General features: G+C 48.8%; 1 protein-coding gene across 2 annotated transcripts in view; it reads right to left on the bottom strand.

Annotated features, from left to right (window-relative positions):
• LOC140198161 (uncharacterized) overlaps window positions 1-18,624 on the bottom strand; it is a 33,719-nt gene that overhangs the window by 2,795 nt on the left and 12,300 nt on the right. Inside the window, exon 2 of one of the 2 annotated variants that reach the window (XM_072259146.1) lies at window positions 6,069-6,284. In XM_072259146.1, coding sequence (XP_072115247.1) covers window positions 6,069-6,284 — 216 coding nt within the window. Of the gene's footprint in view, window positions 1-6,064; window positions 6,285-18,624 lie in introns of both variants that reach the window. The other variant, XM_072259147.1, reaches the window with a different exon arrangement.

The following is an 18,624-nucleotide window of genomic DNA, read 5'->3' as shown; positions in this document are numbered from 1 at the left end:
CAGCAGGCCAGGCCGCATCAAAGGAAGGAGAGTAAACAGTCGACATTTCCGGCCGAGACCCTTCTCCACAACTAGAAAGGAAGGGAGAGGATGCCAGAGTATAAAGTGGGGGAAATGGGAACGAGGATAGCTGGACGGTGATAGGTGAAGCCAGGTGGGTGGGAAAGGTAAAGGGCTGGAGAGGAAGGAATCTGATCGGAGAGGAGAGTGACCACGGCAGAATGGGAAGGAGGAGGGAACCTAGGGGGAAGTGATAGGCAGGTGAGAAGAGGTAAGAGGCCAGAGAGGGGAATAGAAGAGGGGATGAGGAGGTTATTTCTTTTTACCAGAAGGAGAAATCGATATTCATGCAATTAGGTTGGAGGCTACCCACACAGAATATGAGGTGTTTCTCTTCCAGCCCAAGGGCAGCCCCACCATGGCATGACGAGGTGGTGGCCACAGACCGACTTGTCAGAATGGGAATGGGAATCTGAATCCGTGTTTGGCAACTGGAAAGTTCTGCGTTCCGTCTGGGTAGCCTCCAAACTGATGGCGTGAATATCGATTTCCCCTTCCGGTAAAAGATATTTCCCCCCCCCCTCCCCTCTTCTTCTATTCCCCACTTTGGCCTCTTACCTCTTCTCACCTGCCTATCACCTTCCCCTGGGTCTTCCTCACCTCATCTTTCTCCTATGGTCCACTCTCCTCTCCCATCGGATTCCTTCCTCTCCAGCCCTTTACCTTTTCTGCCCATCTGGCTTCCAGTCCCAAAGAAGGGTCTCAGCCTGAAACATCCATATTTGCTGCCTGGCCTGCTGAGTTCCTCCAGCATTTTGCGAGCGTATTGCTCTGGATTTCCAGCGTCTGCAGAATTCCTTGTGCTTAGGAGAAGCTATGGATGCTGGAAATCTTGAAGACGTACACAAGATGCTGGAGAATCTCAGCAAGTCAGGCAACATTGATGGAGGGGAGTAAACAGCCAGTGTTTCTGTCTGAGGCCCTCCATCGACGGAAGTTCTGAAGAAAGCTGAGTTTACATTTGAGGCACTGAAGAATTGTTCACCAGGCAGAGTGACAAACTGCTCAGCATGTCGAGCAGCTCCTGTGGTGGGGCAGGAAAGAACTGCCGACGTTTCAGTTCAAAACCCTGGCAGGATCTGAAATGCCAACAATTCACTTCTCCCAACGGATGCTGCTCAAGCCACCGGATTTCTCCCACGGATTGAGAGAGCCTGCAGGTGCTGGAAAACCAGAGCAAGCAGACATAAAAGGCTGTCGGAACTCAACAGGTCAGGCAGCATCTCCGGAGGGGAACGGACGGTCGACGTTTCGGGCCGGGACCCTTCACGTGGACCAGACAGAATGAGGAGAGGTAGCTGGGGAGAGAGTGTTGTGGGGCAAGAGCAGGCAGGTGACAGGTTGATGCAGGTGAGCGGGGAACGATAGTCAGGCGATGGGAGGGGGGAATGGGAATGATGTAAGAAGCTAGGAGATGATAGGTGGCAGGGCTGAAGAAGGTGGAACCTGACAGCAGAGGACAGTGGACCGTGAGTAAAGGGCAGGAGGTGGAGAGGGGAAACGGAGGGAGGAATCTGTGAGTGAAGGGCAGATGAGGAGGGTGAGGAAGGGGAAAGAGAAGGGCTGATGGGAGCAGTAGGATAAGGGGCAAAACTGTTTTTTTAATCACTCACAGTAACAGGTCCTTCTGGCCCAGTGAGACCGTGCCGTCCAATTACACCACATGAACAATTAACCTACTAACCCGTACGTCTTTGGACTGCCGGAGGAAACCAGAGCACCCGGAGGAAACCCAGGCGGTCAAAGGGAATACAGTGGTGGGAATTGAACCCGGTCGCTGGTGCAGTGTAGCGTTAGCCGCCAAGCTACCGTGACACCCCCTAAATGTTTCAGATTCCAGCATCTGCATCTCCTGAGTCTCCTATGACGAGGGGTCGATCAGGTTGAGTCTGTACTCAGGGACGTACAGAAGGCAAAGTGAATTTATGGAAACATCCAGATACTTGACAAGCTGGATATTTCCCTTCGGGGCTACACAGCACTAGTGAACACAGTTTCATTGCCTTCATCGAGAGATCAGACGTGGAAAGGGTGAGTGGTTTCAAGTTCCTGGAGTCAACATCTCTGAGGATCTATCCTGGGCCCTACTTATCGATCCAGTTACGAAGAAGGCACGACAGTGGCTATATTTCATTAGGAGTTTGAGGAGATTTGAGATGTCACTTGCAAAGACACTTGCAAGTTGAGTACATGGAGAGCATTCTAACTGGCTGCATCACCGTCTGGTATGGAGGGGCCACCACACAGGATCAGAAAAAGCAGCAGAGAGTTAGAAACACAGTCAGCTCCATCATGGACACCAGACTCCCCAGCATCCAGGACATCTTCACGGAGCAATGCCTCAAATAGGCAGCATCGATCAATGAGGACCCCCCTGACTCAGGACGTGTCCTCTTCTCATTCCCACCATCGGGTAGGAGGTACAGGAGCCTGAAGGCACACACTCAATGATTCAGGAACAGCTTCTTCCCCTCTGCCATCTGATGTCTGAATGGACATTGAACCCATGAACACTACCCCACTGCTTTTGCCCTCTTTTTAAAAATTATTTATTTAATTTAACATATATATACTTTCTGTAATTTACAGATTTTTATTATTATGTATTGAGAACATAATATGCAGAATACCAAATTTCACAACGTATGCCAATGATATTAAGCCTGATTCTGATCCTCCCTTGTAAAATGAAGATGAGGGGCAATTTCCCCCACCAGAAGGACACAACTCTCTGTCCTGAGTCGGAATCACTGAATATCTCCATGGCAGAGACCGACAGGTACTTAAACTACAAGGGAGTGAAGTGAAGGGATGTGGGGAGTGAGAAAGAAACTGGTGTTGAGGCCGAGGCTGAGCTTACTGACGGAGATTGACCCACCAGTCTACTCATGTCTATTTACACTCTTAGCCCAGAAGGTCAAGAAGCAAAAAAACAAAACATTCATTTGCTCTCAAGTTATTGGATAAAGTTGGGCTGTTTACTGAAATGGAACTGCTAGTGTTATAGAAATAGATCGAGGAATTAAGGGGAAAACGAGACACAAGAGATTCTGCTGAGGCTGGAAAACTTCAGAATCAGAATCAGGTTATTATCACCGGCATGTGACGTGAAATTTGTTAACTTAGCAGCAGTAGTTCAATGCAATACATAATCTAGCAGAGAGAGAGAAAAAATAATAATAATAAAGCATAATAGACAAACAAGTAAATCAATTACGTATATTGAGTAGATTATTAAAACGTGTGCAAAAACAGAAATACTGTATATTAAAAAAGTGAGGTAGTGTCTAAAGCTTCATTTAGGAATCGGATGGCAGAGGGGAAGAAGCTGTTCCTGAATCACTGAGTGTGTGCCTTCAGGCTTCTGTACCTCCTACCTGATGGTAACAGTGAGAAAGGGGCATGCCCTGGGTGCTGGAGGTCCTTAACAATGGATGCTGCCTTTCTGAGACACCGCTCCCTGAAGATGTCCTGGGGACTTTGTAGGCTAGTACCCAAGATGGAGCTGACTAGATTTATAACCTTCTGCAGCTTCTTTCGGTCCTGTGCAGTAGCCCCTCCATACCAGACAGCGATGCAGCCTGTCAGAATGCTCTCCACAGGACGAGAGAAGTACAATTTGAGCAAAAGGGAAGACGGAGTTGGTTATCTAAAACTGAAAATCACATGCTGGAAATTGCTATCTTTCACATCTATTTAACTCTTTATTAGTTAGTGAGCCTGGTAAATTAACACCGCAGTTGGTCACCCTGTCTCTGACCTAAACAGCGAGCCTGTGGGTACATCAGAAATCCTACCCGAAAATAGCCACTTTCTGCCAATGTTTAGGCTCCGTTCCACCCTCCATTCTGAGGGCTGGAAAACGGAACAAGACAATGAAAGTGTGTGTGAATGGGTACATGCTCATTTGTGTGTGAGTAAGCGTGTGGCATGTTGGGGTGTGTGTGTGTGTGTGTGTGTGTGTGTGTGTGTGTGTGTGTGTGTGTGTGTGTGTGTGTGTGTGTGTGTGTGTGTGTGCACGCGCGCCTGTAGGTTTCTGTATATGCATGCTTGTTGGAAAATGATTCTTAACCGTTCACAGAGCGTGAGAGAACCCCACAGTACTGTTGGTTTTAAAGCTTTCTGCAGTTCCCTCTGCACCGTCCCATTAACTGTAAATGATCCCATATGCACCCCTGGGTGCAGCAGGTGGGCTGAGGGTGAGATGGGTTACAGGAAAATGAGTGAATGAATGGGGGAGATAGAAATATTCTCAGAAAAATCAGTGATTGGGGATTCGATGGGCCACCTAATCTTCCTCTACAATGCACATTGTAAACCACAGGTTGGACACAGAAACACACATAAAAGTTGCTGGTGAACGCAGCAGGCCAGGCAGCATCTCTAGGAAGAGGACCTGACGAAGGGTCTCGGCCTGAAACGTTGACTGCACCTCTTCCTAGAGATGCTGCCTGGCCTGCTGCGTTCATCAGCAACTTTTAGGTATGTTGCTTGAATTTCCAGCATCTGCAGAATTCCTGTTGGTTGGACACAGAGTAAAGTTGCTTCTGTCCTAACATTGCCAAAGGGCGACGGGGGACAACCTGGAAGAATAAAGGTCCATCCTCTGTGCCCCAGCAAACAGCCCCAGGGCAGCAGCAGTCTGGGTTGGAGGAGAAGGTTCCCTCTACACTATCCGAACCTTCCCAGGGCAGGCATGGTCAGGTAAGGTCTAGAGTAAGGGAGCCATCGCTCTCGATCCTAGTCACAAACTCCACATCAAAAGAAGATGGTGAGCTTTCTCAAGACATTTGGCATGGCTCCACAAACTGAAAATCACTGGCAGTGTTCCCATGGCAACAGGCCTTCTGGTAGCTTCACACCTCCAAGCCCTGCTGCCAACCCATTTCTCGCTCTCTAAGTGCAAACTTCAAAATAAATATGACAAATTCTACACCCAGCTTCGAACTCTTTGAGGTCAACTGAGGTTGGTGATCAGCTGTGGGGCCAGGGAGGAGAGTGGGGTGAGAAACCTCCTAACATGTTAGAGTGATGATCTAGTTTAATACACGTGAGCAGTTCCAGCCTCCTGGCTGGGAATTCTCCGGATTATGACAGGGCCCTGGACACAACCCACCCCATCCTGCCTTTGTGTTGTAAATTGGCCAGCAATGTAACGAAAGATGATCATCTCCCAAAGATAATCATATGGTGATGTTCCCAGTCTATGATACGGGATGAGTGTGAATTAGAGATGGTGATGTTCCCAGTCTATGATACTGGATGAGTGTGATTTAGAGATGGTGATGTTCCCAGTCTATGATACAGGGTGAGTGTGATTTAGAGATGGTGATGTTCCCAGTCTATGATATGGGGAGAGTGTGATTTAGAGATGGTTATGTATCCAGTCTATGATACAGGGTGAGTGTGATTTAGAGATGGTGATGTTCCCAGTCTATGATACGGGGAGAGTGTGATTTAGAGATGGTTATGTATCCAGTCTATGATACAGGGTGAGTGTGATTTAGAGATGGTGATGTTCCCAGTCTATGATACGGGGAGAGTGTGATTTAGAGATGGTTATGTATCCAGTCTATGACAGAAGGAGAGTGTGATTTAGAGATGGTGATGCTCCCAGTCTATGATACAGGGTGAGTGTGATTTAGAGATGGTTATGTATCTAGTCTATGATACAGGGTGAGTGTGATTTAGAGATGGTGATGTTCCCAGTCTATGATACAGGGTGAGTGTGATTTAGAGATGGTGATGTTCCCAGTCTATGATACAGGGTGAGTGTGATTTAGAGGTGGTGATGTTCCCAGTCTATGACAGAGAGAGAGTGTGATTCAGAGATGGTGATGTTGGAGGTTGGTGTCAGGATTGGGGGATACACACATTGGGGGGAAGGTTATGAGCAGGGCACACTCAGTAATGGAACAGCCCAACTGGGAAGTGTCCCGTTGGGAGGGTTGCGGAGGGCACTTCGTTCTTGCCTCCTCCTCCTGATCCACGCCGAGACCCCTACCTACAAGCAGCGGTTTCCTGCGGACTGCCCTTCTGACCACGGGCGAGCCAGGCGCCTCCCGGCGAGAGACCAATGCCTCTTCCTCCTCCTCCTCCTCTTCCTCCTGAGGCTCTCGGACCTGGGGCAGCACCTCGTCCTCGCCTGTGCCAAACTCCGCCAGCAGCGCCAGCTCCGACGGGTACTCGAAGATGGACTCAGACTCGTTAAAAGAGATGTTCAACTGCAAGGAAAAGGAGAGAAAGGGAGAGGTTAGGGACCCAGGTAATGTCAGACGTGAGCCCAGATGGTCTGTCCAACCATTGCCATTTCGTGTGACTGCCTTCAGAATCAGTGATCGCAAATATCTGCCAGTGTACGGTGCAGAGCACTGTAACTGGCTCCAGCACGGCCTGGCACAGCTTCTCCAATGCACAGGATCGCAGAGGGCTGGAGTGTCGGCCACCTCCATCACGGCACAACCCTCCCCACCCTCAGGGATGTCCTCGAGACGGCGGCACCTGCCAGGAAGGGCCCTCACCACCAGATCATGCCCTCTTCACGTTCGTGCCATCTGAAGAACCACACTCAGAGTCTTAGGAATAGCATCTACCCCTTCACCATCACATTTCTGGCTGGCCCCTGAACCCATGAACACCACTGTCTTATTTCTCTTGTGCATTATTTATCTAATGTTGTACTGTACAGTTTTGTTTTAATGTTGCTGCTGCAAAAACAATCTCCATGACACATGGAGCCTTAGAGAAGTACAGCACAGAAACAGGCCCTTCGGCCCATCTAGTCCATGCCGAAACCACTTAGACTGCTTGCTCCCACCGACCTGCACCGGGACCATAGCCCTACCATTGACGTGCCCATCCAAACTTCGCTTAAACATTAAAATCAAGCTCACATGCACCACTTGTGCTGGCAGTTCGTTCCACACTCTCACAACCCCCTGAGTGAAATAATTTCCCCTCATGTTCCCCTTAAACCCTTCACCTTTCACCCTTAACCCATGACCTCTGGTTGTAGTCCCACCCAACCACTGGTAGTAAATGTGATTCAGATTACGTTGATACCTCCTGACTTCCTTCTGTTGTAAGAGGCCACTTCAAAGTCTCAGTTGCTGCAAAGAGAGATCTCATTTCTCTCAAAAAGGGACTCGAGGGGCAACTTCTTCAAGCAGTTGAAGCAGGTACATTATCAGCATTTAAGAGAGCCCTTGGACAGGTGCATCGCCAGGAGAGTTTTACGGAGGCCAAACTTGGGCAAATGGGTGCATTGCGCTGAAGGGCCTGAGACACTTTGACCCTCTGACACCGTGTGACCCTGAGACACTTTGACCCTCTGACACCGTGTGACCCTGAGACACTTTGCTCCCCACTGAAGTTGAAGAGGGCCACCAAAAGCCAGTGCTTGCATCAGCCTCTCCCAGCCTACTTTGTAAATCCCTAGATGGCACCACCGGCAAGTCACCTTTCACCCCTCCTCAGTCCACCAATCACTGCCTCGGCTCCCAGTCCTTCACCCAAAATGTTGCCAGTCCCCTCCCCTCCCGCAGATGCTGCCCGACCTGCTGCGTTCTTCCAGCTGATCGTGCGTTGCTCCAGATTCCAGCGTCAGCTGGCTGGGGCGTCTCTACTTTGCAACTCTTGGGGCCGTGAACTTTGATGGCGGGGTGGGGTGGGGAGGTGGTAGGGGAGGAGCGGAGGGGCGTTGGTGGCTTTGGGCTTCGGTCTAAAACAGAACCGAGGAGAGACAATAAACACTGGTCTCTTTGGCACTGCTGACAGTCTGAAAAGGAAGAACATTTAGAACAAACTGCAATAAATCCCAACAGGAAGCTTCCTTCTAAAACTGAGGGAAATGGTCCGTCAGGACAAACCTGCCTGGATCTTGTTGAACAGGTAAACGTCCAGTAAAACAGCTTGTACTGTCGGTACACGGCATTCCAGCCGCCCCTGAGTAGTGTCTGAGCACATCCTCCCATGGCAACTGCTAACTGTTCATGCTGAGAAAGGAAAGGACAGGTCACGTTGCAACACACACACAACGCTGGAAGAACTCAGCAGGTCAGGCAGCTTCTATGGAGGGGAATAAACAGTCGACATTTCAGGTTGAGGCTCTTCATCAGGGATAGAAAGACACCAGGAATACTTTGCCATCTTTAATTTCTCCGAGCAAGAGGTCCGATTTGGTGGGAGGAAGGCGACAGCTCGACTAGGTCAGGAGTTTGTGGAGATGCAGTATAGAACCAGAGACCCCTATAGATTTCTATAAGTACGTGGTGGAGGGCTTTCTGACTGGCTGCACCACCGCCTGGCGTGGAGTTCCAATGCACAAGGTCAGAGGAGGCTGCCGAGGGTTGTAGAGTCAGGTCCATCATGGGCACAACCCTCCCCACCGGCAAGGGCAGCTTCAAAAGCAGGCACACCTAGACGGCAGCATCCACCACTCGGGATATTCCCCACCCAGGACACGGCCTCTTCATTGATTCCAATGGGGAGGAGGTAGAGGAGCTTGAAGACCCACACTCAACGATTCAGGAACAGGAGCCTAAAGACCCACAGTCAGTGATTCAGAAACAGGAGCCTAAAGACCCACAGTCAGTGATTCCAGACATCCCACCTCTCCTGGAAGTTCCGGGAGTCTCCCGCATATTGATAGTGGCTCCCTGATGCCCGCAAGTTATATACAATATCACAGAAATCAATTTTTTTGAGAGCGAGCAAAAGAGCGTGAGTTCGAGAGAGAGAGCGCGCGAGAGTGAGAGAGACAGTGAGAGAGAGTGCGAGAGCGAGCGTGAAAGAGAGAGCGTGAGAGAGAGAGAGTGAGACAGAGCGAAAGAGAGAGTGAGAGAGAGAGCGCGCGAGAGCGAGAGACAGAGTGAGCGTGAAAGAGAGCGAGAGAGTGTGAGAGAGACAGAGAGAGTGTGAGAGAGAGAGAGAATGTGAGACAGAGCGAAAGAGAGAGTGAGAGAGAAAGAGAAAGAGAAAGAGAGAGAGAGCGAGCAAGAGAGAGGGAGACAGAGTGAGAGAGAGCGAGGGGCAGAGAGAGCATGAGAGAGAGAGGAGAGAGACAGCGTGAGAGAGAGAAAGAGCGACCACGAGAGAGAGAGACAGTGCGCGAGCAAGAGCACGCGATGGCAGAGTGTTCCAAAAAAAGAAAATATAAAACGTACGTCACCCCAGACTACACTAAAGTGTACCCCTGCCTAATAGGGGTCAAAATAATGACAGTGTTGCTCGCTGCACTGTTTGCAACAGTGACTTTTCTATTGCCCATGGTGGGTCAAGACTGTAAAAGACGTGTTGAGGTGAGTTTAACAGGTGTCATTCGTTCATTAGCATAGCTAACGTTATTTAAACTAGCTGGTTAGCTGCTGAGGAGCTACTCTATTTCAGACATCCCACCTCTCCCGGAAGTCTCCCGCAAATTGATGGTGCTATCTCCCTGAAATGAGTTTTTGCAGGGTGGGATGTCTGCAGTGATTCTGGAGCCTGAAGGCCCACAGTCAGTGATTCTGGAGCCTGAAGGCCCACAGTCAGTGATTCTGGAGCCTGAAGGCCCACAGTCAGTGATTCAGGAGCCTGAAGGCCCACAGTCAGTGATTCAGGAGCCTGAAGGCCCACAGTCAGTGATTCAGGAGCCTGAAGGCCCACAGTCAGTGATTCAAGAACAGATTCCCCTCCACCGTCAGACTTCTGAACGGTCCATGAACACGACCCCATTATTTCTTCTTTTCCGCATGATTTATTTATTTGATATTTGTAATTTATGTCTTTGCACTGTACTGCTGCTATAAGACAACACGTTGCAAGACAGGAATCTGTGATAATAAATCTGATTCTGAACGCTGCAATTCAAGTTACGACCATCTCTGTGGGATGCATAGATCAGACAACTCCACTCCCCTTCTGCTGGTACCGTACCGTACTTGCTGGTCTCAGTTGGAACTGGAAAGTTTCACCAACGTGACTGCCAGTTTCCACCCTCTCTCCCTTTCCCACAGTCCCCCTGACTCGCCCCTCCACAGCCTGTGTGTTCTGTGTCTGTCGGGCTGCTGTAAGCAAGTTTTTCAGTGCACCTGTGCATAGATGTACTGGCGCACATGACAATTAAACTCCACTTTGACGTTGAAGCTTCCGGTCCCAGCAGATGAGCTAAGAACCAATATCCACAGCTATCCTGACCACACCTTCCCCTCTGTCCCTCGCTTCCCTGTATTCAGTTCTCCCATCTTCTCTGCTCTGCCCTACACTGCAAGGAACTGCAGAGAGTTGTTGACACAGCTCAACACGTCACAGGAAACCACCCTCCTGTCAACGGACTCTTTCTCTATATTCCTTGCTGCCTCAGTAAAGCAGCCAACATAATCAAAGACCTCACCCACCCTGGGGGAAGACGTTCCCTCTTCTCCCCTCTCCCAACGGGGAAGAGATTCAGAAGCCTGAAGGCTCGAGGACACCTTCTATCCCCATTATCAGATCATTGAATGGACCTCCGGTATGATAAGATGCACCCTTGACCTCACAATCTACCTCGTTATGATCTTGCACCTATTGGCAGGTAGATAAATCCAATAACCTTAACACAATCTACGAAAGGCCGCACCAATGGGATTAATTTGTTAATTTAGCAGCAGCAAGTTCAATGCAATAAATAATATAGAAGAAAAAATAAAATAATCATAAATAAACAAGTAAATCAATTTATAGTATACGTAGATTGAATAGATTAATAATCGTGCAAAAAAACAGAAGTAATTGTATATTAAAAAAGTGAGGTAGTGTTCATGGGTTCAATGTCCATTTAGGAATCGGATGGCAGAGGGGAAGAAGCTGTTCCTGAATCACTGAGTGTGTGGTTTCAGTGTTCCGTACCTCCTACCTGATGGTAACAGTGAGAAAAGGGCATGCCCTGGGTGCTGGACGTCCTTAATAATGGACGCTGCCTTTCTGAGACACTGCTCCCTGAAGACGTCCTGGGTACTTTGTAGACTAGTACCCAAGATGGAGCCGACTAAATTTATAACCCTCTGCAGCTTCTCTCGGTCCCGTGCGGTAGCCCCCCACCCAATACCAGGCAGTGATGCAGCCCGTCAGGAAGTACATATACGTCACCACAAATAACCCGGAGATCCATTTGCTTGTGGGCATTCTCAATAAATCCAATAACCGAGACAGAATCAATGGGAGATCGCACCAACGGGATGGGCAAATAGTCAATGGGGTAGGTCGCTTCTCTGGAAGGAACTGGACAGCTTACGTTCCGGAAGTACAAGCAGAGGTTGGGATTACTAGCTGGTGGAACTGCCAGATGCTAGAGGGCATAGGTTAAATGTGAGAAGGGGAAGAGTTCACAGAGGTGTTATGAGGTGTTGTTTTTTCAAAACAGAGAGCACTTGGTGCCTGGGGAGAGGGTGGAAGCAGGAAGTGACATTTCAAAGGCATTCAAATAGGCACATCAGGGGAAGTGGTGGCCCCAGATATGATAATATTATTATCCTCGATGTGCTGCGTGTGTGACTCTGTGTATTGTCTATTACACCTTGGCCCGGAGGGACGATGTTTCATTTAGCTGTACACACGTGCATGATTAATGACAATTAAACTTGAACCTGACCGTATTTAAGATGTATTTAAACAGGCTCAGTATGTGATTTCGGAGGGAATGGAGGGATAAGGGACATGTGCGGGCAGATGGGATTAGCTTGGGTTGCTTCATGGTCAGTGCAGACACCGTGGGCCGAAGGGTCTGTGCTACACTCTGAAGCACCTCGTCCACAATGGAGAAGGCGAACGTGGATTGAGTGAGCACTGTGCAGAGACGCTCAGACCTCATTTCTATACGCCTGTTGTCTTAGTTCTCCATCTCACTCTGCGGCCCTCCACGTTATTTTTATCCATGCCCCTCTGCAACATCACCCCTCAGTCGCCTTTGCTCCAGGGAAATCAGTGACGGCCTATCCAGTCTCTCCTTATAGCCCACGTCCTCCAGTCCCAGTAACATGCTTCTCAATCTTTTCCGCACCCTCTCCACAGCTTAATCACGTCCTCCGACTCAGCAACCAGAACTGCCCGCGGTACTCCAAGTGAGGTCTCACTGAACACCTTGTAAGCTGTAACACGACGTCCCAGTTCCTATACTCAACGAAGGCCAGCATGCCGACTTGTTTCAGATTTACAGAACGTGTCGTATCAGGAAAGGTTGAGTGAGCTGGGGCTTCTCTCTTGGCAAACTTGAATGTTTCACCAGGCAGGATTCTAGCCTGCAAATCAGGGAAAACAGCAGAAGTTGCATTCCTAACCTCCAGCTCATCACTAAATGTCACCGTCTGGCATCATCATCCTTCAACCCTTTCACAACCAGCTTCATGTTAACATCCTTCAACCCTTTCACAACCAGCTTCATGTTAGCATCGCTCCTGCTGATCTATATTCAACGCTGGACAGATAAAGCTCAACGGCGGCCCGTCCGCTTTGCTCTTTGCAAGAATGATGTTCTTCATCACCTCCCCCCCACCCCCACTGCCTCTCCCCACTTCCTTTGGAGACTCGCTGGGCCTCCCCCTCATCGTTTATCTACTTCAGCTTTTGCTTGGTGCCACTTGCTTTGCGGGCAGTATTTTCCGAATCACAAATTTTCTGGGTAAAGTGCAGAAAAAGCTCTCGTTACCCTTGGTGGAACTTGCAACATCACCATCAATCTGTTTTTTTATAATGTCAGTGGAAACAACTCACCCCCACCCCAGCCAGCCGATCCTTTCAAAACACTATGACCCTTAACCTCCTGAGGGTAAACAATTTCCAGCTCTCGAGTCGCTGCAGATTCCCGGTACTGACCTACTAAATCACCTTGTTTTTCAGGACTTCGTGCATTCGTTGGGATTGAACCAATTTATACTTCCCTCAAGGAAAGCATTGAAATATTTTCCAGTCATTGTTTCAGTGTCCACAAACACATTGCAAGCCTTTCCCCTGGGGACTGAACTTAACCCTTCAGCCTATGATACAATCACCCGGTGTTTCCAAAGGAATTCCCCTTCCTGCAGTCACTTCCCAATTCCTGTTTGGGATGTGGGCAATGCTGTTAGTCACTTTGCAGCTGGGAGTTTCTGTGAAAGGGTTGAACTACAGAGGCCTGGAGTGGACCTGGAGAGGATGTTTCCAGTAGTGGGAGATCCCAAGACCAAGAACTCAGCCTCAGAATAGAAGGACGTCCCTTTAGAACAGGGATGAGAAGGAAGTTCTTCAGTCAGTGGGTGGCGAATCTGTGGAATTCAGCATTGCAAAGGGTTGCAGAGACTAAGTCATTATATACAAGGCACAGACTGATAGGTTCTAGATTGGTAAAGTGTTATGGGGAGAAGGTGGGAGAAAGGGGGTTAAAAAACAGTCAGGTGTAGACTGGGCAACCAACACCTTTGGCCCTAACTCCTGGCTGCAGCCATTTCAATTCCCCTCCCCATTCCTACGTTGGCAAACTGCGACTTAACCCTGGCCGAATCAAAGGACAATTTGCCAATTAACCTGCCAACCGGTACGCCTTTGGATTGTGGGAGGAAACTGGAGCACCAGGGGGAAACCCACGCGGTCACAGGGAGAACGCTCAATCTGCTTACAGGCAGCGGCGGGAGTTGAACCGGGGTCGGCTGGAGTGTAAAGCGTCGTGTGGGTGGTGGAGAGGATGAGGGAGATGGAATGCCCAGTCCACGACCAACACTGGACTGTCCTTGGACGGGCACTTGCGGCCGGGGCAAAATACAGTGGGCAAACCGGTCTCACTGTTGCTTGGGGCAGAAAATAGGGCAGCCGACCGGTACACTGCAGCGTGCCGAGGGTCAGCCGTGGCTCAGTGCTTCCTTACCTCTGCCAGTGGTTCGTGGGGTGGGGAAGATCAAACGTGCTTGCGCTACCTGAGGGGGATACACCCACGGAACATACGACATAGAACATGGGCAGGCCCCTCGGTCTGTGGACGTCTGCACCGAACAAGGTTCCAGATTAAACTAAATCCCTCCTGCCTGTACGTGGACCAGATCCCTCAGCCCGCTGAATGCTCACGTGCCTATCGAAAAGCTTTGTATCCGCTTCCACCACTGCACCCCAGGCACCCATCGCCCCCTGTGTAAAAGATTTGTCCTACACATCTCATATGTCTTGTGGTACTTCTGCCCTGCTTAAAGGATTCTGACTTATACCCTCACAAGTTTACAAACTTCGTTCAGGTCTCCCCTCAGCGTCTGATTCTCCAATAAAAGCAACCAAATCTGTCTTAACCTCCCCTTACAGATAATACCATCTAATCAAGGCAAGTTGCTGGTAAACCTCTTCTGTGCAGTTTCTAAAGCCTCCACATCCTTCCTGTCATGGGGCGACCAGAAATGCACGCAATACTCCCAAGAACAGCCTAACCAAAGGGTTATGTATATATATATATATATATATATATATATCTGCAACACGACTTCCTTTTGGCTAATACTTAACACCTCGAGCAATGAACGCCACCTGCCTTCTTTATCACCCTGCCTGCTTGCGTAGTCACGCTCGGGGAGTTATGCTGAAAGCATCATCAGGGTCTCTCCTCCTCCCTGTTCAGGACATATACCTGCAGCGTTGTCGAAGACCCCTCCCAGCCTTCCCACAGTCTCTCTGAGCTCCTGCAGAAGGCACCGCAGCACAAGAACCAGAACTGTCAGGCTGGGTAACAGCTTCTTCCCCCAGACTGTTAGATCTCTTAACATCCTGCTACCACCCGGCACACGTGTAATACCATGTCTGAACACCCTACCCCCCAACAACGCACAGACACACTCTCATCCTGCACCGGTCACTTTTCATCTCTTGCTGACACTCTTTCACATATTTATACAACAGTTTGTGTTATTATAACAGTGCGAATATTGTTTTATGACTCTATGTACCGAATCATAGCTATATCTGAGCTGTGTCTGACTCTACATGCCCAATCATAGCTATAACCCTAGGGCACCACTGCTAATACAAGAGGACATGGCTTTAAGGTAAGGGGTGGAAAGTTCAAGGGGGATATTAGAGGAAGGTTTTTTACTCAGAGAGTGGTTGGTGCGTGGAATGCACTGCCTGAGACAGTGGTGGAGGCAGATACACTCATGAAGTTTAAGAGACTACTAGACGGGTATATGGAGGAATTTAAATTGGGGAGTTATATGGGAGGCAGGGTTTGAGGGTTGGCACAACGTTGTGGGCTGAAGGGCCTGTACTGTGCTGTACTATTCTATGTTCTATATGTGAGCTGTGTCTGACTCTACGTGTTGTGTCTGACTCTTTGCACCTTGGCCCCAGAGGAACAATGTTTTATTTAGCTCTGTACATGACTTCAACTGAACTGTGGACTTGTTCCTCAACATCCCTGCGTACCTCAGTGCAATTAACAGCCCCACCATTTACTGTACTCTTTCCCCTCACATCTGAGCTCCCAAAGTGCACTGACTCACTCTTGTTCGGTTTCAGCAACGTCTGCCATCATTCCACCCAGATCTGTAACTTCTCCGTATTCTGCTCTTTCTCTACGCCAGCAGTGACTCCACCAAACTTACTAACCCAGCCACCTATGCTTTCATCCAAGTCGTTTATATGAATCACAAACAGCAGAGGCCCCAGCACTGATCTGACCGAATCGGAACCAAGTTTAGTATCAGCGGCATACGCCGTCAAATCTATTGCTTTGCGGCCGCGGTACAATGCAATACATAATAACGAAAACTATCAATTAAAATAAATAGATATAAAATAAATTAACTAAGCCATGCACAAAGAGAGGGGAAAATACTGAGCAGGTGCCCATTGACCAATCTGATGAAGCTGAATTGAGAGTGGGGATGGAAAGCCTCTGCGTTTCAATCCAGCACATTTTCCTTGCTTTTTCTTAAAGGGAAGGTGTGCTCAGGACCCGAGTCTGCAGTCCGGGCTCCGTCACTTTCCTGCGCAACACCGCTGGTCACAGACCTCCAGCCAGAGTAAAACCCTTCCACCATTACCACCTGTCTCCTATGGGCAAGCCAGCTTGGAATCTAAACCATCCAGGTGAGTCCAACCTGCCCTGACAGCTCAGACTTTCTCATCCAGTCAGCATCCTGGTTAAATCTCTTCTGGCTCAGTCTACAGAGCCTCGATATCCTTCCATTAAAGGAGCGATCACAACTTCGCACGATATCACAAAGTGAATTCTAACCGAAGTTTTATATGCAGTACATCTGCAAACGTGCATCCCATGCTTTTTAACCCTTTGAGAGAGCCCACTGTTGGATCGGGGTGCAGAACTGTTACTTTCATTTTACTTTAACTTTCCTATGGTTGCCTGTATTTTTATATAATCTCCTGTACAGTCCAAAGGTTCCATTTAATATCAGAGAATGCATACGATATACATCCTGAAATTCTTGTTCTCCGCAGACATCCACAAAAACAGAAGAGTGCCCCAGAGAATGAGTGACAGTAAAAATGTTGCAACCTGAAGCCCCTCCCACACACAAGTAGCAGCAAAGCAACACCCCTCCCCCTCACCTCAGCAAAATGAAAGCATCAGCAGCCTCCACCCACCATAGAGAGTAACATGTAATTCCTCAAAGAATTTTCCAGTAATTACAGTACAGTTACTTCTGTGTTTTTCTAGAAACTTGGTTTTCATTAATTAGCACGCTACTTGAATCTGCCTGTTTTACTGGTTAATTGTTATCACTGTCATATTGTTTATCTCTAGTCAGAGTCTGAGACAACCACAACTAGCTTTTCCTCTGTTCTCTCGGCTCCTCTTTCTCGTCCCCGAGGCACTTAGTAAACCAGCCGCACGCAACAGGTTTTACGCTTCATTCTCGACTTCCGAAGAAGGAGGAACAACACCTTATATTCCGTCTGGGTAGCCTCCAACCTGATGGCATGAACATTGACTTCTCTAACTTCCGCTAATGCCCCACTTCCCCCCCGTACCCCAACCATTATTTATATATATATATATATATATATATATATATATATATACACACACACATTCTTTCTCTCACTCTCCTTTTTCTCCCTCTGTCCCTCTGACTATACCCCTTGCCCATCCTCTGGGTTTTCCCCCCTCCCCCTTTTCCTTCTCCCCGGACCTCCTGTCCCATGATCCTCTCATATCCCTTTTGCCAATCACCTGTCCAGCTCTTGGCTCCATCCCTCCCCCTCCTGTCTTCTCCTGTCATTTTGGATCTCCCCCTCCCCCTCCCACTTTCAAATCTCTTACTAGCTCTTCCTTCAGTTAGTCCTGACGAAGGGTCTCGGCCCGAAACATCGGCTGTACCTCTTCCTAGAGATGCTGCCTTGCCTGCTGCGTTCACCAGCAACTTTGATGTGTGTTGCTTGAATTTCCAGCACCTGCAGAATTCCTCGTGTTAAGGGTATCAGGATCCAGCACGACCGTGAGGGACGTTGCCAAAATCCCTTAAAATCCAGGTAGATACCACCCACTGCCCTGCTCTCATTAATCACCTCAATCAAAATTCTCAATTGAGGGGGACACAATTGTAAGGGGATTGGAGGAAAGCGTGGGGGTAAGTTCTTCACACAGTAAGTGGTGGGTAGTAGTGGCAGATGCATTAGGGGGCACTTAATTAACACTTAGATAGGCACGTGGACGATAGAACAATGGAGCGCTATGTAGGAGGGAAGGGTTAGATGGATCTCACAGTTTAAAGGTCAGCTACCATCATGAGCTGAAAGACCTGTGATGCTCTATGCTCTAAGTGTCAGCTGCGGGAAACACGGCACCAGAGGAATTGGGCGCCTGTGAGAGATGCTGGGAGCCAAATCTTATTCTCAGTGACAAGGGTCCGTGGTAGTAGTGAGAACTGTGAGCCACAGGCAGGTCCCCTCCTTCGGGGCCTTCTCCTCCACTGTCCAATAGCAGGGTACGTGCCTCTGGCTCACAGTTACCCCTTGTGGGGTAAAGAACAGTGAGGGCTATTAACTAACAAATAGGGATGTAGATTGTGCTGATGTGGAAACAGGGATCTACAGACAAAAGCAGAGTCACCGAATGCAGCAGTGACAACACCCTGCTTTCAGAAACTTCACTAATTTTGTCACTCGCATATCAGAAACTTGGATTTGCTGTTAGACCTGTGGAGAATCATTTCATTCTGTCATCAGGACCTAGTCCGTCATTTAATCTTCCTGTAGCCACAATTCTGTTATCAAATTGCAGTTTTCCTGGTAATCTTGTCAACTCAGAACACAAACGCTGTACCCAATTCCTCTCCAATAGACAAGCTTTGGCTAGTCTCCTGCTGTGCACCAGTCTTTAATAAATCGCCCCTTATTTCTTACACCAGCTCCGTCTGAACTTTCAGTTGGTGCCTGCCTGTACTGCTCGACCACCGTCACAGAAACCCCTGCCTGGCCATTCAGTTGTTTGTTGTATTGAGAGGATGCTGCATCAACTTCCCCCCTCACGAAAGCACCTCATTGGCTGGGCAGCACTTGGAGATGACTCAAGGCCAGAAAAGGACTGACATGAATGCAAATTCATCCGTTTTGCTTCCTCCCACAAAACAACCAACT

The sequence above is a fragment of the Mobula birostris genome, chromosome 5 (assembly GCF_030028105.1).
Source record: "Mobula birostris isolate sMobBir1 chromosome 5, sMobBir1.hap1, whole genome shotgun sequence".
Lineage (NCBI taxonomy): Eukaryota > Metazoa > Chordata > Chondrichthyes > Myliobatiformes > Myliobatidae > Mobula > Mobula birostris.
Note: the sequence above shows the minus strand (reverse complement) of the source record. Positions and strands in the feature narration are given on the sequence as shown.